Raw genomic sequence first — 20,985 nt, 5'->3', positions numbered from 1 at the left:
CAATCACTGCATTGCATGGAAACCGAGGAGGCGGCAGTGTCGGTTGGCTAAGATGGTCAAGGGTGCTGGTACGTACCTTTTCTTCAGCCCCGCGTGCAGATGACTCGGGCTAATGGCGTGTTCGAGAAGTGATCTATTTCGTTCCACGCGGAGTCTTGTCATGCTCACGCAGTAGTACTGTAGTAGTAGTGCTTTAGCCCAAGGCTCGTGGGACAGGCAAGATGATATGACAACCCAGTATTACGTCGCGCCCTAAGTCCATGATTTGAAAGGATAAATACCCTTTTTTCGCGTATTATGTTATTCTGGCTTGTAAACCAGAATTTACTGTTGGTTGAAGGGACCGATAGATCAACAGAGTGACTTGATTCTGGTCTTGTCCGCGTATAGTCCGGAGGCTACCCCGCGATGTGATTCCAGGCACCTTGTGACAATTTAACCGCTGAAGTACAAGCTACCCACCCCAGCGCTGGTTGGAATCATCCGATTCTTGATCCACGCACGTCAGCGACAGGCCTGGCTCCTGACGAATCTCGGTTGATCAACAGATTTCACTCGCACCGCAGCGCTCGAGCTGCGGCAACAGGCTGTTTGTTGACTGACGCTTAGCCCCAGATCTGCTCTGCACCAACTCTGCGAGTGCGAAAGGATATGGGTCGAGACAAACAAGCTGACCGCTGCCAGCCTCTCGTGCGGGTTGTTTCAGGGTAAGAAATGAGCAGTCAACACTGAACAGACACCGTGGTCCCACGTACGGAAGCTCCCGGGCAAATCCATGGGACCGTTTCGCACACGAGGCCGGGATCGGATCGAAGATGGCTGTACCCGTGGATGGGCCCAGCAGGAGAGCCAGGTACGTACAACATGGGTTGGCGCACTCTTTGGAGTAGGTGGTGGGACTCCGTGCATCGGACTCACGAAACAGGCCAGGTGGTGAATTGTGACTCCGGCGAGTCCAGTCCGCCGCCGCCGTACCTCAGGTGGGTGATCATTGATGGGATGCGAGAGAAAATGCCCCTCCACGGCGCTAAGAGCGGCGGTCGTGGTTGGGCGACAGCGAAGGAGGGGGAGGGGCAGCAGCAGAGGGCCTGAGCCAATTCAAGGCTGCAGAGACCACGCAGGCCAAACCGCATCGTCTTCGGTGAGGCGGGCGAACGAGAAACGCGTCGTTGGTCTGGGCGGGGTGATTGGATGGAAAAGAGCGCCCCTCGCACCCTGAACAGGCAAAAGCAACAGCGAAGGAGAGTGGCCGTGAAGCTGCTTGCTGGCTTGGAGTTTAGTGCGGGGTCTGACAGGATGAGGATGACACTCGGGTTTCTCAACGTGCGCATCTTTGAAACCCAATAAAGAAAAATAAATCCAACAGATAATGTCTGGGAGGCGAGCCAACCAACGCGGGCGCCGGGGCAGCCTGGCTGCTGCTCATCTGCCACCAGAGCTGGATGACCCTGGGCAGAAAGGAAGCTGTAGGTTCAGGGCTGCCAACGTGATGACAAGTAAGAACCCGAGGATGAATGGATGATGGATCGATGGCGGAGTCTCCAGCTTGTTGTCTAACTTGGTCTCCGCTACGAGGCTTCTCCCAAGAAGAGTATGGATCAGATCCGCTTTGCTTGCTAGCTATTGATTGTAGAGATGGCAACCGTATATTTGTATCACATCCACCAGCTGCTCCCTCCCATCCTCTCCAGTCCCAGTCCCAGTCCCAGTCCTCTCAGTTCGTCGTCCTCATCTCCCATCCCCAACTTCTCCGAGAACTGCGGCCAGTTCTCAATCTGCCGGAGCAGCCGTTCGTCAATCTTCGATGATTGACCGCTCATTCCAGACTCCCTCCCCTCAATCTCCCACCGCTGCCTCTGCGCGCACCTTCAGGTACGATTGGAACCAAAGAGAATCGATTATTCAATGATGAGTTGAACTGAAATAATAATGCAAAGCCCAAGCTTGAACTCTGCGGCCAATTCCCTCATTCATCTCTTTGCCGACTCCCTGCTCAGTCGCATCATCCAGCATCGTCCAGTATCATCCAGCATTGTCTGCGGCAGCCTTATTCATCACTCAAGGCCTTGGGTTCATTAATTCCTGACGTGGTGCCACTGCCTCAACACCGGACGATCTTTTCGCCTTCACTTCGCTTCTTCCATTCCTTTGTTCTTTCTTTGGCCACTTGGCCGTTCTGCACTTCGACTTCCACGCAGTGTGTGGCGCAGTCCGCCTTGGTTGCGTTGTTCAGGTTCCTCCGACTGGCTCAGCAGCGTATTCTTACCGCCCATTACCCGTTCCTGCCAAAGTAACCACACTCGGGCAATCCGCTGCGGCCTGTTATTGGCGGCCGACCCACCTTCTCTGCGCTGCCCATACATACCATTCCATAACTTACAGCGTGTACCTTCCATCCATCTTCCTTCAGGGGAAATCTTGATTACCGATTCTTACTCTTGGGCTTCTTCAGTCTTCACGATTGACGGCTTGCCTGCCGTTGTCATTCCGATTGTGATTATCCCTTTATTAGTACTGCTTGTTAATGCCCGCTTTATCCCGCTCACATTCCCTCTTCGTCTTTATTCCGTGCAATTCCAGTTGCTTACAAAAGCACGCACTTCCCCTTCTGGAAAGGTCTGCTATGTCCGTCTGACTAGTACTATTGCCACTCCCGCAATACCCATCGCTATCTGGCAATCCGTGCGTTTGTCGCCGCCCTTTGACTCAGTTTAATACTCCATTGCCTGGCCTCGATCATTTCGAACTCCCCAAATCCTTTCTACTATTCAATCACCCCTAGGTTTTGATGGTATACCGACCGGTTTGTCTATCACCGACAAACCTTTAACGACACCATGACTGTGTTACCAGATTTCGACCCGTACGAGGCTCTCGGTGTTGCGAAAGATGCGACTCTGACCGACATCAAGTCTTCACATCGAAAGCTCGTACTGAAATGCCATCCCGACAAGATCAAGGACGAGTCGCAACGCAGCCAGGCCCAGGACCAGTTCCAGAAAGTACAACAAGCCTACGAGTGCCTTTCCGACGAAACGAGCAGGGCCAAGTATGACAACAAGGTTAAATTGGCAGAACTGAAGCGCGAAATGATGTCGCGAGGCGGTTCGTACTCCCGGTCGAATACTCGCGAGTACCGCGACGGTCGTTATTACGAGGAGAGAGTCCCAGCCGATCCTGAAGTTGTCTTTGAGGACGAGGCTCGATTTGCCGAATCGCCACGGCCCTCCTCGCGTAAACACGAAGAGTACGGGGCTCGCCCGCGGTCGAGAGCCACAGAGGAGAAACGGAGGGCGAAGACACATGCATCAAGTACTGCTCGTGCTGCAAAGGAAGCCGCAAAGGACGCTCGCGAGTCCGCCAAAGCAACTCGAGCGGATCGGGACAAATACCGAACCAAGGAACGGAGGCGCCAAACTCACGACAAGTATGGTTTTGTAGAATCAGACTACTCCGAATCCGATTCAGGTAGGTCTGAGGTGTTGTACTACATACCTGTCAAGCGGCCATCGGATCACAAGCGCCATCGCGATTCCAAGCCCAGACCGACCGAGTCAAGTCGCCGGTCAAAGGCCCACTACGACGATGACGATTATTCCGACGACTACAGACATGACAAGCATGACATGCAGTATTCTAGCGCAAGGGATTACATCCGACGCTCGAAGGAAACTATCGCTGAAACCGACCGACGCCACCGTTCTTCTCGTTCACCCCTCCGTTACGATTCACCAGAACCAGAACACTCAAGTCGATCAAAGCGCTCTACCCGGGAATCGCGACCTCCCACCTCCCACCACAGTTCGTTCGAGCATCTTGAACCACGTGTACCTTCAATGCCGACGGCAGCAACGTTCCCTGGCCCAATGGGCTCCTCGTCTCCCCGAACGTCACAGCCCCCGAAGTCTTCAGCTCGTGCTCAATCTCGGTCCAATCGTGAAAGTGCTCGTCGGTCGGAACCGGTTCACATGTACACAAGACTGAGAGGCGAAAAGTCTGACTCGGGCTACGCAAGCTCAAGTCCAACTCCGGAGACTGTGGATGCTTCACCCAAGCCTCGCTACAAAAACAGGCCTGAGCCGGTTATTGTCGAGCCCAGTACTGGCACACCGCCACCCTTGAGACACTCAAGAACATACTCGCCTCCTCGTCCGGAGCGACAAAAGCCTGTGCGGAGCACCACCTATGCTTACCCTCCAGAGGCATCCACATCCACTCGTCGACATCTCTATCGGGAAGTCGAGAAGGATCCACGGCAGGTGGAGAAGGAAATCAGGCACGCACGGGAAGTCCAGCCGGATATCCATTACATCCGCCCTCAAGCTGCGCATTCTCAGTCGTACCACGATAAATATGCTCCGCCGGTGGGACGACGCCAATCCGCATACTAGTTCTTTTTAATCAATTTCATCATCTACGGTTGCATGAGAGATCAAAAGCAAAATCATACTCTGTCTGCTTTTGATCCTCCGACATTCTTTCATCTCATGATTCTACGATATCGCATTGTTTGGGTTGCATCACTCCTCAGGTTGGAGAAACGGTTCATCTTCTAGATACTCAGTCGAGCAATTCAGACTACATCTGAATCATCCGTCTCGACGCCCATAGAGATCTATCATCAGTCTTATCTTGTTTTTATCCTGTTTTCACCTTCACTATTGCATCAGTCAGTCATCATGGCTCACACGCCGGCGCTTAACTCGGATACATACAGGAATTTTTTTCCTTCTCTTTTTTCAGTGTTTCATGCTTTTTTTGTTTTTCTTTTCGGTGCGTTCATGGGGTTGACAGGGGCGACTGGCCATCGGTGCCTTGGGGATCAATCAGGACCCGGACGGAGTACTATCGATATGATTTTTCTGGTTATTATATCTATATTTATTAACGACTAACGACCTCGCCAACGAGATTTGATTTCCGAAATGGCTTCTCCAGAACTTATGAACCGTACCTATCAGATATATTTTGCATTGATATCATCATATTATACATTTGAAATACACATATTATTATCATACCTTGCTTTCTATTATCTAATATATACATATATATAATTAAACCATAGTAGAGTAGTACAGATTAAGTTTCGAAGTTTTTATCGTGTTAGTTATCTTGACGGGTTTACTAATCGTGGTGGTCTAATTATCTAAATATATATTGGGGAGAAAGAACTACCTTGAACCTTGATTTGATTTTTTTTCTTTCCCTTTGACAATGACTTGCTACGTTATCCTGACCAGATGACTACAAAATCGTTTAATTGGAAAGATCCACATGATGAGGTCAAGTCAGGCCTCCGCTTAGGCACTCGTCAGGCGAGTATGGGAACGCAAATACGATTGGAAGCACCCAGAACTGCAACTGCGCTTTTCTATGATCTTCGCCATTCATTTTAGTTCCGCAGATAAGGTATATATGATGATGAGGTATCGTATTATAAAGACTATGTGGTAGGAAGACCAAGGACGGATACATAGATCAGATCGCGGTCACCTAAGCAGACAGAATCCTTTTTGACACTTTCTAGAACATGGCATGTATGGAGAGGTAGGTTATGAGAGTCGTTATTTACGATTCGGACCAGTCGACTTGGTCGGTTGTGGGTTCAGACCCGTCCTTTGCGTAAGTCACGCGGAGACGAAGGCGGAGCTTGGGTGGAAGGGACTGCAGAGTCGTCAGTATTTGTGAAACATAGGTTGGTAGAATTAAACTAGGAGAGAAACTTACCCCGGTGACTGCTGTTACTTTCAACATTTGAACACCTTCGTCTCCGGAGTCAAGTTCGGCTTTGTTGATGGCGCTGAGTTGCAGGCGCTGGCTCTTGGGCACAGCAGCCTGGAGACCAACGCTGCTGAACTGGCTGAAGCTTGATTCGTTTCGGAACCGAGCGTGGATCTGGGCTGTGTTGTTGCCTCGCTGGACCTGCAGAGAAAGCACTAAATCGTTCTTGTTGAATACCGTATAGGCAGCGGGCGCCGAAGGAGAAGGAGTTGAGACTGGGGCACCAGCGCCTCCGAGGAGATCGAGAGATGCCGAGGCCGGAGCAGCCGGTTGAGGAGACGGCGTGCCTCCATTTGAGCCGAACAAATCCATTATCGCAGCAGTGTTGGAAACAGGCTGCTGTTGAGCGGGTTGGGGAGCAGGAGACGAAAGACCGGAATCACCTCCCAGGATATCTGCAAGTAAGTCGGCAGTATTCTGAGATCCGTTCGTGGTAGGGCTGGTTACGGGAACATCGGAGCCACCCATGAGGTCAAGAAGCATGTCCTGCTCGGCCGGCTTTGCGGGTTTTCTTGACTTGTCTTTGAGCAGCTTGCTCTGTCGTTTTTTGGTCGTTGGGCCCAAGACTCGTGTTTCTTCACGGATTTCGGGCGGAGGCATTCGCTCCAAGACACCCCGGCGGATCTGGTCATAACCAAACAGGTTCTCATATTCAACAGCGCGCTGTTGAATTTCGACGCTCAAATCTGCGGTGCGGCCGCTCAATGACCGTCGGAGGCGTTCAATCTGTGCCGCATCAGACATACGCACAGTAAGCTTCATAGAGGCTGTGGTGATGTATTCGATCACAGTTTGAGTTGCGTATGTGCTGTTGAGGATGTTATCGAAGAGGTCAACAATGTCGCTTTCTTTAATTTCCTTAACAAGCTCTTCTTCTTCATATTGGCCGCCGCGAAGCAGGTTGTCGCCATATTCACCAATAAGCCAAGTGGCGGCGAGCGTAAGGCCTTCTTGTGAAATATCTTCCTTCAATGACAGGTATAGTTTTTGCACTGAGTAAGTCTGCAATTCTGGAGTGGTCGCAATGAGGCGCACGAAGGACGACAAGATTTGCTCCTTAACATAGGCACCGGCCAGCTTAAGAACTCGCAGTATCGTATCGGCGTGCCAGCGCTTGTTGGGGGCATATCGGTCCGCAGCAATGCCGATCTGAGTCGTCATTACAGGTTTAAATTCGTTGTCGGCAACTTCCAAGAAGGCTAGCAGCTCCCGCACCAGGACCCGGACATTGCTTTCGTTGATCAGCATAAAGCTCAGATCGAGAGCTCGTCTCCTAATGCTAATGTCCGGATCACGGAGACACTCCAGAATAGTGTTACGATGCCTCTGTACCGCGTTCGGCTCAATTGCAACAACCTTGTTAAGTGTGTTCAGGGCGACGTAGCGAATGTTGTTGTCCTTGTTTGTAAGGAACTTTCCAAGAATATTGACACCCAGCACTCTCAAACCTGAGTCTGCTTCGATGTCGAGAATAGTCAAGACCGCCTCGTACAGAATCGAGTTCCCCACATTCTTTGAGGAGTCGGTGTTGGTCGCGACTTGGGCGAGGATATCATTGATCAACTCACTCGTAGCGGTATCACCGTGCGCCAGGGCTCTGAGCAGACGAAGGATCTTCACTTGCACGAATGGGTCGGTTATACCGGACACATCATGCTCAGGAGCATAGCCGGAAGTGGTTAATCCTTTCAGAGCACGTACAAGACCCGGAGCAAGGGGTCGGAACATCTCAATTACTCCCTCTTGACCTTCCTCGGCCTCTTCCGCTTCACACATATCAATTACGAAAGTGAGACCGCATAGAAGAACACCGTGGTTCCTATCCGACAACAGATTCTTCGCTTTTTCTAGGAAGTGCTCCTGCAAGTCGGGGACCTTGCGACAGATGCGCATAGCACACAATGCTGCTTTTCTCCGAATATAAGGATTGGCGGTGGAAAGGAGGGTTTCAACTTCGGCAAACAAGTCTCGAGCCATCTCTACGGACGCAATATTGCCGAGAGTGCAAAGGGAAAGGCCGACGATATATTGGTTGGAGTGGTTGAGGTCACTGGAAGGATAACACGTTAGGGTATTGTGACGGACGTAGATAACTTGCGGGGTGCTCACTTCTTGAGCGAGTTTGTCACCAGTGTCAACACTTCTTGGTTCTCGTCCAGCAGCAACATCGTGCCTAGATAACCCAACCGCTTATCGGCAAACCGATGCGAGGCTAATAATTTCAGACATTCGATTTGACCGAAATGTGTACGCTCGCCGAGGGTGAATAGATAGAGCAGCTTGGCTACATTGTTTCTCCTGCCCAGATTTATGAGATATTGGTTCGACGAAGAGTATTCATCATGCAGTCGTGGGTAGTGCTAACCGGATGCCTGAATCGTGGCTCTCTTCCCTGAACGACGCGCGGATGGCGGCACTTTCTTTTTGGATAACAGCCCGCTCATCTGCAATTGTCTTGGCCGATCGAACATTCCGGATGAATTGCTTGACTAAAATGGCACCCGGCGGGTTGATGTGAGCGAAACCGAACTGCAGCTCAGGGCAGGGAATAGGAGTGTGGGGGATTGAACAATGGGCAGAAACTCACGGGATGCCATGACGGCCACAAGGATCCCTCACGGGGAGGTCGAAGGAAAAGGAGGACAGCGGAGTGGAGGGCGAGGCGGGCAGGGAAAGTAAGAAGGAAGCGAAGAAGCCAGTCCACGCAATCCTAAAACAGAACGGAGGTTGAAGCAATGGGTATACGGAGCACAGGCGAGTCCGGCCGTGGCTGCGATTGCGATCTGGCTGTCCAGCTCTTGGCGCCCGCCTTCCCCTCTGGGACTAGTGGATTGACCCTGGCCTACATCACGTGGAGTCATCTGATAATGACAGCACCGTTGAAGCCTGGCAATTAAGGCTGCAATCCGGACTTCAAGCCTGATAAACAAGGCAGGAATCCACCGCGTCAGCTGCACCGTGTCAGTTGCCCTACGTAATGATTACCGGTTGCTGATAACTATTGGGCGTCTCGTAGAAAAAATCTAAAATAGGTATTAAAATGGATAGGGAAATAATGCACCACATGTGCAAGGCGCAGATGGATCCGCGGCCTCGGAGCGCCTTTCCCTCCAGATTGTGCTGGCTCGAGGTTCTGCAGCTGGCGCTGCATCCGTTGTTAACGGTTCGTCGGGTCGTAATTTCTGTATAGAGCTGAGGCGATCCTGATTCCTGGGGATCCCGCTGAACTGTATTACTGAGTCTCTCAGTCTCCAGATGATCCCTGTCGGAGGGCAGTCCCGGCGATGATATGTACGGAGTAGTATGATGTACGCTATGCTATGGAGATATGCTGCGGGCCCACTTAAATACAGGACGTATTGCGCCCGCCAACCCTGCCGTCCCCCCGTCCCTCCGTCACTGCCTAGTCCACTGGTAGTTATAAATAAGCTTACTGTCCTGCACAGAATTCGCCGGACCCATGTGAGGCGTATTCTTATTCGCATCTATACTCCTTCCCTATTATCCTTGAATACTTGCTAGGATGTCCTCTGCCGTCTCACACCAGAACGGGTCTGCAGCGCTGCGGCCACGTGCGGTTCCTGGGACAAAGAAAGTCGACGACTTGCTCTCCTCACAATTGGACAGGGCAGACACCGAGTCGAGGTGGGTGTTTACCTGTGACTACAGAATTGACCGTCGAGTGCTTGAGCAACCCCATGAACTAATATCTGTGTTCGCAGTGGCCGCTCAACCCCAGTCCCCGAAGATGCACCCCCGTCCGCGCGTTCCATATGGACAGCTAGGAAACAAGCCAGAGCTCGCAACCGGCTCTTCTATACTATCAATTATGTCCCCCGCGTATCGCACTTCGACCCGCGAAGTGATTACCATAACTTCCGTGGCTTTTTCACGCTCTTCTGGATTGGTTTGTTTATCATGGTGGTTACAACCGTGCTGCGCAACATCAAGGATACCGGTTACCCTCTGCGAGTGAGGGTATGGAGTTTATTAACGGAGAATGTATGGTCCATGGGCTTTAGCGATATCGCGATGGTATGCACCAGTGGAATGGTTATCCCACTCCATCATTTGTCCAGGACCAAGGGCCTTTTTCGCTGGGAAAGAGGCGGTATTGTGCTGCAGAGTATCTTCGAAGCAGTTTGGCTCGCGGTGTGGATCGAGTGAGTTAAAAACGGTCTTGCATTTGTCCCCCTTGCACTAACGAATTGATAGGTGGCCGTTTATGCTCCGTTGGACGTGGACTGCGCAGGTCTTCTTCACTCTGCACACCCTCACTATTCTCATGAAGATCCACTCCTATGCCTTCTACAACGGACACCTTAGCGCGGCCGAGCGCCGACTTTCGTCTCTCGACAACCCTGGCTCGAAGTCAACGGATGCAGCCGTTCGACGGTATCCCGAGCTTTCGTCGCCCCAGCAGCCAGTGCGCCGTGCCAGTACCCATAAGCGGTCGAATTCGGTTGTGGATTTGCGCGACGACCTAGCTACTGAGTTGACGTCGCCGATGGGAAATGTCACATATCCACAAAACTTGACGCTCTACAACTACATTGACTTCCTATTTTGCCCTACTCTATGCTATGAGCTAGAGTATCCTCGGAGCAAAGAGAGGTCGTGGATGGAGGTCGGGTTCAAGACTCTTGCAGTGTTTGGGTGTATCTTTCTTCTGACACTCGTGAGTGAAGAGTTTATATTGCCAGTTCTCGCAGAGGCCGGCACCCGCCTGCATTCTTCAAATAACTTCGCAGAGATGGCCCTCGCCATGTCGGAGGCAATCAGCATGCTCCTGTTTCCGTTCATGATCACTTTCCTGCTCGTGTTTCTTGTCATTTTCGAGTACCTCTTGGGTGCATTTGCTGAGATCACTTGTTTCGCCGACCGTCACTTCTACTCTGACTGGTGGAATTCCTGCGATTGGTGAGTAACGGTCAACCCGATTCCCAGCTATCAATTTATGCGCATTACTTACCAACGTCAACAAAAATGCAGGCTCGAATTCTCTCGCGAGTGGAACATCCCCGTCCACCACTTCCTCCGTCGTCACGTTTACTACTCCTCGCTATCTTATTTCTCTCAGCCAGTCGCCATGTTCATCACCTTCCTCGTCAGCTCCGTCTTCCACGAACTCGTAATGAGCTGCATCACCAAGAAGTTGCGCGGGTACGGGTTTCTTGCCATGATGCTCCAGCTTCCAATCATCGCAATCCAGAAGTCCAAGTACTTCCGCCACAAGACTACCCTCAACGTAAGTGGCTCTACATTAGCTGGCCATTGCCCTGCTAACGATCGCAGAATGTCTTCTTCTGGCTTTCAATGATCTTCGGTCTTTCACTGGTAAGTAAACCCTGCCTCTTCCTTTCCTTTGGCTCGATTATGCCCGCTAACATTCATCTTTTATTAGATGTGTACATTATACGTACTCGTCTAGGTTGACGTACCTTCTCCAGCCGTTCCACTTATATATCGAATTTAATCAGCCCAATCCAGCGGCGGAGTGTCATTTTTCTAGCCCCCCACAAAGGTTATTCACCATGCGCTTATTTGAACTCGAACTTTCTCGCCACTAGCTATATACCCGGCCTGCATTGTTCTTATTGTACCGGCCTTTGTTATCATTATGTCTATGTATCATTAGAGTGTACAACTGGTTTGATTACAAGTTCACTGTGCTTGTGGTTTTTCGTGAATCGGAATCTGAAATGAGACCACATTCCTCATCTGAGCGCTCTCCCTTTCTAGATATTGTCCAAGGAGGGGGCGAGGAGCGGTAGGGTATGTTGTTTTATCAGATATAGATGATGTATATATGGATTGGACTGGTATAGAAAGTCTTTGTTTGGGAAACATAGAATGGCCTTGCACGTGTATAACTAGGAAGGAGCAGCAAAAAACATAACCGAACCTGTCGGCCCTGATCAATCCATATCCAAAACGCCAGATTGTGTATTCAGCACGTAGAGCAATGAAGCAGTGAGCCCAAGATCAAATCCGAATCCAAACGATGCATAACATTCCCAAGTAGTGATAAAAAGAGCAAGGCCGAAAAGCACAAAAGAGAGAAAACCCAGTACATAAATCTTAATTGTGTTCAATGGGTTCTTCGGGCAAGAGGACCCTCTCTCTGGCGTCTCTAGGGAGACAGGCCTTGAGTGGGGGGCGGACAATATCGTTGAATAGAAATGTTCCATAGACGAGCAGCGCGAATCCAGCGACCTGCAGCCATTTGAAAGTCTCCCAGCCTAGTCCAAGCGACACGAGCCAGATAAAAAGGGTTCGGCAGGTATCAATCGTGCTGCGAGAGGTAGCAGAAACGGTACGGGTTACGGAAAGTCCGAAGAAGTTGAAACCACTGCAAGAAAGGTTGAGTTAGCAATGAACAGGTAGGGTTAGAAAAAAAGAAAAAGATGGAGAAAAGAAGCATGCATACCCAATGCTAAGCATGATCATGAAGCTTGAGACTGCCACCGCCCTATGAGTCAGGACCTGGTGCCAGCCCTCCTTTGCGTCAAAGTATCCGTACCGTCCTGCTTCTGTGCGTCCAACACCCAGATACAGAATGATCGACCCAATGACAGTCACAGTAAATCCAAAAACGCCTTCCCACCCGACGACTTGGAGCGGCTCCATGGCGTAGTTCTCGAGGATCCACTCCTCGAGCACGAATTGCGAGGCGGTAAATATTTGGGCTGCAGCGATAAGGAGAACGCCAATAACAGCTCTCACAGTCTCCGGTGTCTGTGCGACTGCCCGAATTTCCAGGGTGGCTGACTGAGCTGCTGCCACTACACTTTCTTGAGTGATATCGTGGCCTTGCTTGTCCCCAAACAGTGCGCCGGCGAGACCAACTAGTGCAACACCGAGAACAACAATGAAAAGTGCCAGCCACTGGTATAGATACAACTTGCGGTGTAAGAACAGAACACTGAAAAGCCCAACAAATAACACCAAGGCTCCACGCGTCATCTGGTAGATACTTGCTGCGACGAACAACAGACCAACGTTCATAAGAGTAGTACCTGCGATATCGCAACATGCCGGTGCAGCAAGAAGAAACGTCCTCAGCCCTTGGAGTTTAATACGACCGTCAGGTACGCGAAAGGGTTTCGATGGGTCGTCGTCGTCATTGGGTCCGTTGATTGTTTGATCCTCTTCATAATCTTCTTCGTCAACATCATTTACTGGGCGATAGCCACCGGCTAGAAGAGGTGACTGGTTCTGAAACAAACGGGGGGCGAGATAGCGTTTATATAGGTTGGTCAGGAGAACGACGAGCCAGCAGCCCATCTCACCTATGAACATCTGAATACTGTTGTGACGAAGCAGGTAAGTATGATGGTTTGCTTGATGTCCCGCAACAGCCCACTGGGAACCTTACGTTTGAATCACCGGCTGTTCGAAGAGACGATGGTCTTTGGGATTTGGAGAATCACAGTTCCTAACACATTGCATATCCTGAAAATCGAGGTACATGAGCTATGATACAGTGAAGGGGGAACCCGAGGCCTAGAACCCTTACCTGGTACTTGTTGAGAATAGTATTGCATACTCCTGTCACAAGCATCATTGTGACTAGGAAGGGTACGGCCGCCTTGTTCGTCATTTCGGCGGATGAAGAGCTGCGAGGGACGGCTATGAGGGGAAAGACAGAAGTTGAATGCCACAGGCCCAGGTTCAAGAGCGTCCGTGGGGACCTTGTTGACGGAAGACCACCAAGATATTACTACAGGAAATAAGACCCAAGAAAATAATAAGATATATCTCAATGAAAAGACCAAATTTTTATTGATAATCCGCCCTTGAGCAGGGCTAAGACAACGCGAGCAGGTGTTTGTGCTGGGGTTGGGGAGTTGGAGCGGAGTCTTTGTCTTGTCAGGCGTGGATCTCCCGTGACCAGCATGACATATGACGATTGACGAATGGCGACGATACGGCAGATCCTGTGGCCGAACCCGAGGTTGATACGTAGCGACGTGCTACGGAACGGAGTATAGCTGCTTACATTTATTTGCAACGAAATGAGACACCTTCAGCAAATTAAATTATGCAATTCCCCATCTTTGATGTCAAGTAAAAATCGCCAGATGCTCCAATACTACCCTCGATAACTATATATCTCGTGAAATCCCATTTTCGCTCACCCTGCCTTGAACGCCATTGCTAATATATGGACAATAATCACAACACAGATATAAAAAGACTTCCTCTCCTCAGCATATGATACATAAATCGTGAATACTTATGCTAAAACCGACGGAGAAGTAAACGCTGAAGAGGGTATCAAGACAACACAGTGTTCGCTCGTCTGGGTCATTATGATGCCGAGCGTTGGATCTCCCCTTCTTTACATGGCATAAATAGCGACCCCGTTGTCATCCCCACCCATTGTCCCCTCCTTGAAGTCAACCATCTCCCAGTCAATTTCTTCGCATGAGTCGTTAATTAGCACATTGTCGAATTGAGTTGGTAAACAATACCAATCCATTGGGATCCAGCTACCGTCCGAGTTTGATTCTTTGCCAACCACATCTTCGTTCTTGGGCACGTCGCCGTCTTTGGGGGTCTGGGTAACAACACCGGTCTCCACCGAGTCTGGAGTGTCTTGATTTCCGAACATCTCGGCGTTGAGGAACTCTTCCATCGGATCCAAACTTAGGTCAAGATTGTCACCCAGGTCCATGAACCCATCACGAATAGCCTCGAGAGAAATCGTACTGTTCTCCCACGGGTCTTTAGATATCGACGCGGGTTCCTGCTCTGCTGGGATCCCCGACTCTTTCTTGCCATCGCGACCTAACGTCGGCTTCAGAGATGACGAGCCGGGAGCTTTAACAATTGACCGACTCGGAGTGGGCTGCTGGCTGGACGCTGGCGATGCGGGCTTCGCGGCCAACTGGCTTGAAACGCGTCCCATTGGAGTTGTTCCAGGAACTGGTGTCGCTGCCTCGGTCTTCACCTCTTGCTTCGCTGGCACCGTGGTAGCAGCATTCCTGTGAGAAGGCATTTCAATGGCAAAGCCAATACCCTTGGCGAGGCCCTGTGACTCCGCTTTCTGTCCATCCTTGGTCATGGTGGGCAAGCTTTGCAAATAAAATTCAAGGGGGTTTTCAACAGGTTCCTCGGCCTTGTGGCTATCCTCAACATGCTTATCAAGATCATTCTGGGTAGTGAAGCCTTGATAGTGATATTGACAATCTGGAACCGAGCACTTGAAAGCACCAATAGTAGGCTTGGATTCTGCTGCCGCTTGTTTTGTCGCTTGCGCCTTGGGGCCTGGGTGACCGGAAACAGGGGTGCCACTTGGATGAGACTGCTTTCTTCTCTTTGGGGGAGGAAGTTTCAGCTCCTGGGGTGGTGCACCTCCCGGACCATAAGCATGCGGAACACCCTGTGGCGACGGAGCGCCAAATGGCGCCGGCGGAATAGCAGAGGCTCCTGACGCAGCGGTCTGGCTGGATGCTCTGCGAGCCCGCTGAAGAGCTTCCTCTTGCTGCTGAAGTTGCTGAAGGTTGCTGGCGTTAAGTGGGGCCATGTTCTGGTTCGCCTGTTGCACAATAGAGCCCTGAGGCACCCCGGGACGCTGACCGGTTTGCTGCTGGTTGACGCGCGCAATCATGTGATGGAACAATTTCTTAATGTAATTTGTAGTGCCTGTCAGATATTCCGGAGTTATCGTGAATTGGTCATTCAATGTCCAATCAGGGCCAGGTTTGAATTGACGCATCAATTGAATACGCTAACATGTGTTAGCATATCGGTACTGGATGTATTAAAACAATAAACATACCATTCCAAGTAAACTTTGAACGTTTTTCTCCTGGTTGGGGACTTTGGAAATAAACTGAACCAGCGCATCCATCCTACCTAAATAATCTGTACAATCACGCAACTGTTGATTCATTGTAGCCCTTTGTTCCGGGGTAACAGCAATGGCCTGTTCAGGTGGAGCATTTTTGGCAATATCATTGTATAGGTGCCGAAGCTTGTCCGGTAGGTTATTCCACGCATCCTCCGCGGCAGCTCTGTTGATTGTACCACGTGTCTGACCCTGCTGCTGTCGACGGATATGTAGCTCTATTTGTGCACGTTGTTGAGGTGTCATTGCAGCCAATTGCTCCCGACTAAATGGCATGGGCGGCCGGGTCGGCGCTGTTGCCGGCAGCCCTTGAGACGTCGCAGGCTGAGTTGAGCCCTGCACAGGGGAGGTCTGAGCAGCCGACGTCTCGTCACTCGGTACCTTTCTCTTCGCCGTCGGTGGTGTTTGTTTCGGGCCTGCCCCCTTCGCGGCCTTGGCGGGCGTCGCAGCCTGGGCTTTGGCCGCTTGACTCTGAGCCGTCTGTTGGGATGCCTGGTTCTGAGCTTGGTTTTCCGGGTTCACATGGGATGCAGTAGGTGGAATAGAAGCCTGCGGTGGTAGTTGCGCCTGTGCCTGTTGGCTTTGCTGGTTTGCAAGAGCCTGAGCTGCCTGTTTTTGGGCCGTCTGCACCTGCCTCGTTCGAAGTATGTCGCGCAATTGGTCGTCGCTAAGATGTTGTACCTGAGAGCCAAGGCGGCGACGAGCTAATTGAAGTTCCTCTGCGGTTATTTGTCGCATGTGTGGCATAGAGAACTGTGGTGGTTGCTGACCCGGTTGGAATTGCTGAGGATTTATAAACGGCTGTTGCGGACCTTGTACATTTGGAGGCACCCAAGGTGTCTGGCCGTTTTGTTCAAGGTTTCGATTGCTAGTTTCCTTCAGAAGTTGAGCTAGATGGAATTTCTGGAATGTCAGCAATCTCCCCATATCAATCCCACCGAGGAGTTGTGGGTTGGTTGCTGCAAATTGCTTCAACTGGCCCCAACTTTTGATGGTTTTCGGTATTGATCCCGTATTCGGATTGTTGTGAAAGATCGCGGCTGGATAGGGAAGACGATCCATCTCCTTCACTTGATCCTGAGTCATATCCATATTTGATCCCCCTTGCGCTCGAAGAAGTTGAAGCCGATATATTTGTTGCTGATGCTGATGCTGTTGGTGCTGTTGACGTTGCTGCATGGACATCTGCTGCACCTGATTTGGCTGCTGGGAGCCACCCATCGAGGCGATCTGCTGTTGCAATCCCATTGAGGTGCGCATATTCTGGGGATTAACCATTTGGCCATTTATCATACTTTGGCCTTGGTTAGATTGTGGGATATTCTGCTGCATTGCTAGGTTTTGTTGGGCGGCGTTCGCTCTAGCTAAAGCTGGGTTGTTTGCCATCATTCGGCGTTGGTTGTTCATTAAGAAAGCAGCCAACTGCTCGTTAGACATCGCGGAAAGCTGTTCCTGGAGCTGGGGCGGAAAATTTGCAGGAATAGTGGGCCGATTTTGCATCCCTTGTCGTGCACCCATGGGCTGAACATTGTTCGGATGCTGTCCCATGCTCGCTTGTCTTGAGGGCGGTTGTGCTTGAGCGGTGGCCTGGGCGGGAGACATTTGTCCTGGGGCTGCCATCGGGCGGTTCAACATTGGCATGGCTGGGCTTTGGGAGATCGGTTGCTGCATGTGAGAATTTGATTGCGCGGTTTGTGTCATCGCTAGCTGCGCTTTCTGGGCCGCCTGTACACGTTGGGCCTGCGTTTGCTGTGGTTGGGACTGAAACTGGGAGGCTTGTTGGGTCCGATCCTGCGGGCCAGCTTGAGCATTCGGGGGCTGCTGCTGAGTCAAGAACGGAGGGCTTATTCCAGCGTTATTCATGTTGACTTGACTTCCTTGGCCCATTTGCTGGCCAACTGGAAACATGTTTTGGGACGCGGGGAACGGGTGTTGATTCATCTGGGACGAGCTAGCGGGAACCACAAGTTGGCCAGCTTCTTGAGAGCGTAATCCGTCAGCCTGTTGCCCTTGAATGTTTTCGACGTTTCCGATAAATGATGAGGAGTCGAGGGTCTGTTGATTACCCATTGAGAACGAAGGATTTCTTTGTTGCTGCATATTCACCATGTTTTGAAACATTTGGTGTTGTTGAGGGTTCATCATAGGATCTCCCATCAAGCCGTTGGCAGAGTCAACTGCATTGTTCTGGTTGTTGCGAGCCATCTCCATGCGGGAACGTTTAACTCGACGGAGGTGGCTCATCGCTTGACAGCGGAAAAAGTAGGTCAGGGGGTCCATGCCTTTCTTGGAGAGATAAATCTTCTGTTCCGGGCTCATGTTCTGCAAATTTACTTTTATCTTGTTCAAGTCGTCGGGTGACGTCTTCTGATAAATTTGAGATGCTACACGGCAGACATTGCTAAATTCCTGGGGTGATAAAGAGTTGAGTTCGTCATTCAGCGCAGTGGCGCCTCCAGGCCGTTGCTGTGGCCGTTGCTGCTGTTGCTGCTGTTGAAGCATCGCTTGTGATTGCTGCTGCTGGCGCTGCTGCAGGGTGGCTTGTTGGTTTGGATCATTCATGCCCATCTGCATTTGCTGCTGGCCAGGCATTGGCGACGCCTGCATCGGTCGGGACATTTGTTGTGGAAATGGCGACTGACCAACGCCGGCCATGCCGGTCGCTGCCGGTCCTGGTTGCATGATGCCTCCCTGCATCGCCGCCGCTTGTCTGGCACGTGTGTCGCGGATGTGGACGAGTTTGTCGTTGAACTCTCTGTCGTAATCGGCCTGGAGATTAAGGTTTAGAGTCTAGGTAATTACTAACCAGGGCGGAACCGGATCCCGGCATACCTTGGTGGCGGCTTCTTTGAACGCCTTTTGCTCGAAATTCATAGCCGCCGTGGCGGCATTTCGCAGCTCTATTTGTGGCTGTATTAAACGAAGGGAGGTTATCCTAACAGCGATAGCGATTTTGTAAGTTAAAAAGTTCGTATCTTAAAGGGTGGGAGAAATCAAACTCACATCTGATGTACTTTGAATGTCCGGTCTCTGACAGAGACCTCAGCTCTCCAGCCGGTAAACGGGCCCTGGTTTTGTAAAGCACTGGCGACACTGGCCAAAACGTACTGGATGTCGTTCTTAGGAACACCCTGCATTTGACCCGGTGGCTTCGCTCCAGCATTCATGACCCCATTGGCATTGGGGAAATTTGCGGGGTTCATGTCAACAACCCCCTCGGCGGGGATCGAGGATTAAGGCGCAAGCCTTCCTGGAAAATCAGCATTCGCCGACAAATACAGGCCCCACAGTGTTGAACTTGGATCGGACGAGACGCGTGAAGGACAGGTAGAGGCGTGGAGAAAATAGGGCGGTACCACGATCGGCAATAAATATGAGATTCCGATGGGAGAGAATTAGAAAGCGGAGGACGAAAATGCGCGACTCGATAGACAGATCCAAAATATTGCGATATAAAAAGGTTGTAGTCGGAGATGTACTAGACTGTGTTGAATGGGGTTAAATTGGTAGAGGGGATGTGCAAGTGTGTTGTCGCAAAAGGGATCGTCGCAACAGAGGAAACAAGGCGTTCGGGCACCACAGTCAAGTCACGGCCAGTTCGCTGGCAGAGGTGGGCGAGCGGCTTTGGGGGGAGAGGAAGTCAAGACTGCACCGGCGAGGGTTGGATTACTCGCAGGGATGTTTGCAGTTACACGGAACCCAAGTGGTTGCAGAACAATTCGAATCAACGTAAAGCGTCACGAACGACGGGGATTTATCGATCGGTTGGGAGTATCGAGACGAGTTTCAGGAGCCAGGAAGGCAGAAAAAACAAAACCGAGAAAGACACAGATTCCAAAAAGCTAAATGAAGATCAAGCGTCAGGATGATCGTAATATGAAGAAGGGGAAGGTTTGAAACGGGCTCGGCGGGAGGACGGTGGGATTGTGAAGCAACAGAAAAAAGGAAATAGGACGGTCTCGGGGGCCGGAGGGAAACACAAACTTGTTAGGGGGCGGTCGGAGGAAGTTGGAAATGGGGTGAGGAGAGGGGAGGGCGATGGCGAGGCAGGAAAGGATAATGAGCCTACCGAAAAAGAGGGCAAAAGGTAAAACAAGTTGCTGCCCAGTGGTGTGGCGGGCGGGCAACGAGAGTCAGCTGGGCGAAGGACGATGGCCTGCGAAGACGGTGACGAAGAGAGAGAGGAAGAGGGAGAGGACGAGGGAAAGGAGGGAGGAAACTTGAAAGAAGAACAGGGCGGTTCTGGGATAAATAACAGCGCAACTGTGCCCGATGCGAAAGATGGTGGTGATGGTTGTGAATGCAGAGGACGGGAGAAGAGGAGGGCGAGCGGTGCAGAACTAACAAGAACTAGACTTTGGGGACAGGACCATGTTTTGCTCGTTTTGGGTCGAAGCCAGGGAAGCTTTAGTCGCTTTAGTGCCTGTAGTCAGTCGTGACAGCAGGCGGTACCTTCGAAGTCGGCACTAGCAGATCAGCCTGCGACTGAACTTCTGAAGAATGGAGATCGGGAGCGTTCTCCCTCACCAGGTCAGTCGGGTGGATGATTGACTGGTTACTGGTGGAGAGACGCAAGGTCTGACGGCCAAGCCTTGTGTAGCAGTCTCCAGTGGCAGTCAGTGACTGTCCGGTGCAGCCTGCTGCATGCTGGACCTGCGGATGGACTACGTGAAGGGCAGTGTCAAGCCAGTGCCTTGGTTTTGAGCTCTTTTCCAACATACCGCTCGCTGTTCGAGCGGCATCGCGACGTCTGCTACAATCGACTTCCCACTGGGGTAGATTACTACGTTCTGTGTCCGGAGTATAAGAATGAGTTTGTTGTGAAGTGGTACAAGCATCCCGATACTAGTCTAGCCGGTCTGCAACCGGACTCGGTCGGCATCGAAATACCGTTATTATTACAATCAGAACCAAGGTACCTGAAGTCCTCAACAAGGCACAAAATACAAATAGCTCCCTCTGTGCTACTCTCAGCAAATGCTCCAAATTTGGGCCATGTTCCAACTTGGAACTTCCAATGGTTCAAGTTCCAGGTCGTACGACTGAGTCGCCCGCCAATTAGAGCCGCGTTGATTTCCGGAAACAGCCTGGTCACGTTATGGCACGTGACCAGTAGCATCCGCTGTCGTCACTCGCCAGTCGCCCTCGTTATATTGTGATTGGCACTCTCAGTTCCCTTCAATCGTCGTCAGCTTCAGTGGACGGAGGGTCTGGATCGATCCCGTTTTAGGCTTCCATTTTCTCTCCCCTTGCGCTTTCGCCCCGCGCTCTCTTTCTGTTCTGTTCCTCTAACCTTATACTCTCCCACAGACACTCGCCAGTCAACCGCGCTTTTCCGGTTCCTG

General features: G+C 51.1%; 5 protein-coding genes across 5 annotated transcripts; 2 read left to right on the top strand and 3 right to left on the bottom strand.

Moving 5' to 3' along the window:
• Nucleotides 1–2,837: 2,837 nt before the first annotated feature.
• Nucleotides 2,838–4,391, top strand: APUU_60439A (uncharacterized protein; the record flags this gene model as incomplete). The annotated part of the gene is made up of 1 exon (XM_041693679.1): nt 2,838–4,391. One exon carries the CDS (start codon nt 2,838–2,840, stop codon nt 4,389–4,391), a length of 1,554 nt encoding a protein of 517 aa, XP_041559585.1.
• Nucleotides 4,392–5,571: 1,180 nt separating this feature from the next.
• APL4 (AP-1 complex subunit gamma) lies at nt 5,572–8,381 on the bottom strand (the record flags this gene model as incomplete). Its single annotated transcript, XM_041693678.1, has 5 exons — nt 5,572–5,667; nt 5,731–7,834; nt 7,894–8,082; nt 8,150–8,273; nt 8,372–8,381. The coding sequence occupies 5 exons, from the start codon at nt 8,379–8,381 to the stop codon at nt 5,572–5,574; spliced, it is 2,523 nt and encodes an 840-aa protein (XP_041559584.1).
• A 926-nt stretch (nt 8,382–9,307) lies between these two features.
• APUU_60437A (putative sterol o-acyltransferase (APE2)) lies at nt 9,308–11,215 on the top strand (the record flags this gene model as incomplete). Its single annotated transcript, XM_041693677.1, has 6 exons — nt 9,308–9,429; nt 9,507–9,947; nt 10,000–10,704; nt 10,777–11,032; nt 11,080–11,121; nt 11,189–11,215. 6 exons carry the CDS (start codon nt 9,308–9,310, stop codon nt 11,213–11,215), a joined length of 1,593 nt encoding a protein of 530 aa, XP_041559583.1.
• A 650-nt stretch (nt 11,216–11,865) lies between these two features.
• On the bottom strand, nt 11,866–13,387 carry APUU_60436S (putative nucleotide-sugar transporter; the record flags this gene model as incomplete). The annotated part of the gene is made up of 4 exons (XM_041693676.1): nt 11,866–12,136; nt 12,215–13,093; nt 13,163–13,239; nt 13,304–13,387. The coding sequence occupies 4 exons, from the start codon at nt 13,385–13,387 to the stop codon at nt 11,866–11,868; spliced, it is 1,311 nt and encodes a 436-aa protein (XP_041559582.1).
• A 741-nt stretch (nt 13,388–14,128) lies between these two features.
• APUU_60435S (uncharacterized protein) lies at nt 14,129–18,843 on the bottom strand (the record flags this gene model as incomplete). Its single annotated transcript, XM_041693675.1, has 4 exons — nt 14,129–15,520; nt 15,572–18,409; nt 18,473–18,575; nt 18,644–18,843. 4 exons carry the CDS (start codon nt 18,841–18,843, stop codon nt 14,129–14,131), a joined length of 4,533 nt encoding a protein of 1,510 aa, XP_041559581.1.
• Nucleotides 18,844–20,985: the final 2,142 nt, after the last annotated feature.

The sequence above is a fragment of the Aspergillus puulaauensis genome, chromosome 6 (genome assembly GCF_016861865.1).
Source record: "Aspergillus puulaauensis MK2 DNA, chromosome 6, nearly complete sequence".
Taxonomy (NCBI): Eukaryota; Fungi; Ascomycota; class Eurotiomycetes; order Eurotiales; family Aspergillaceae; genus Aspergillus; species Aspergillus puulaauensis.
This window is presented reverse-complemented; position numbering and strand designations above follow the sequence as displayed.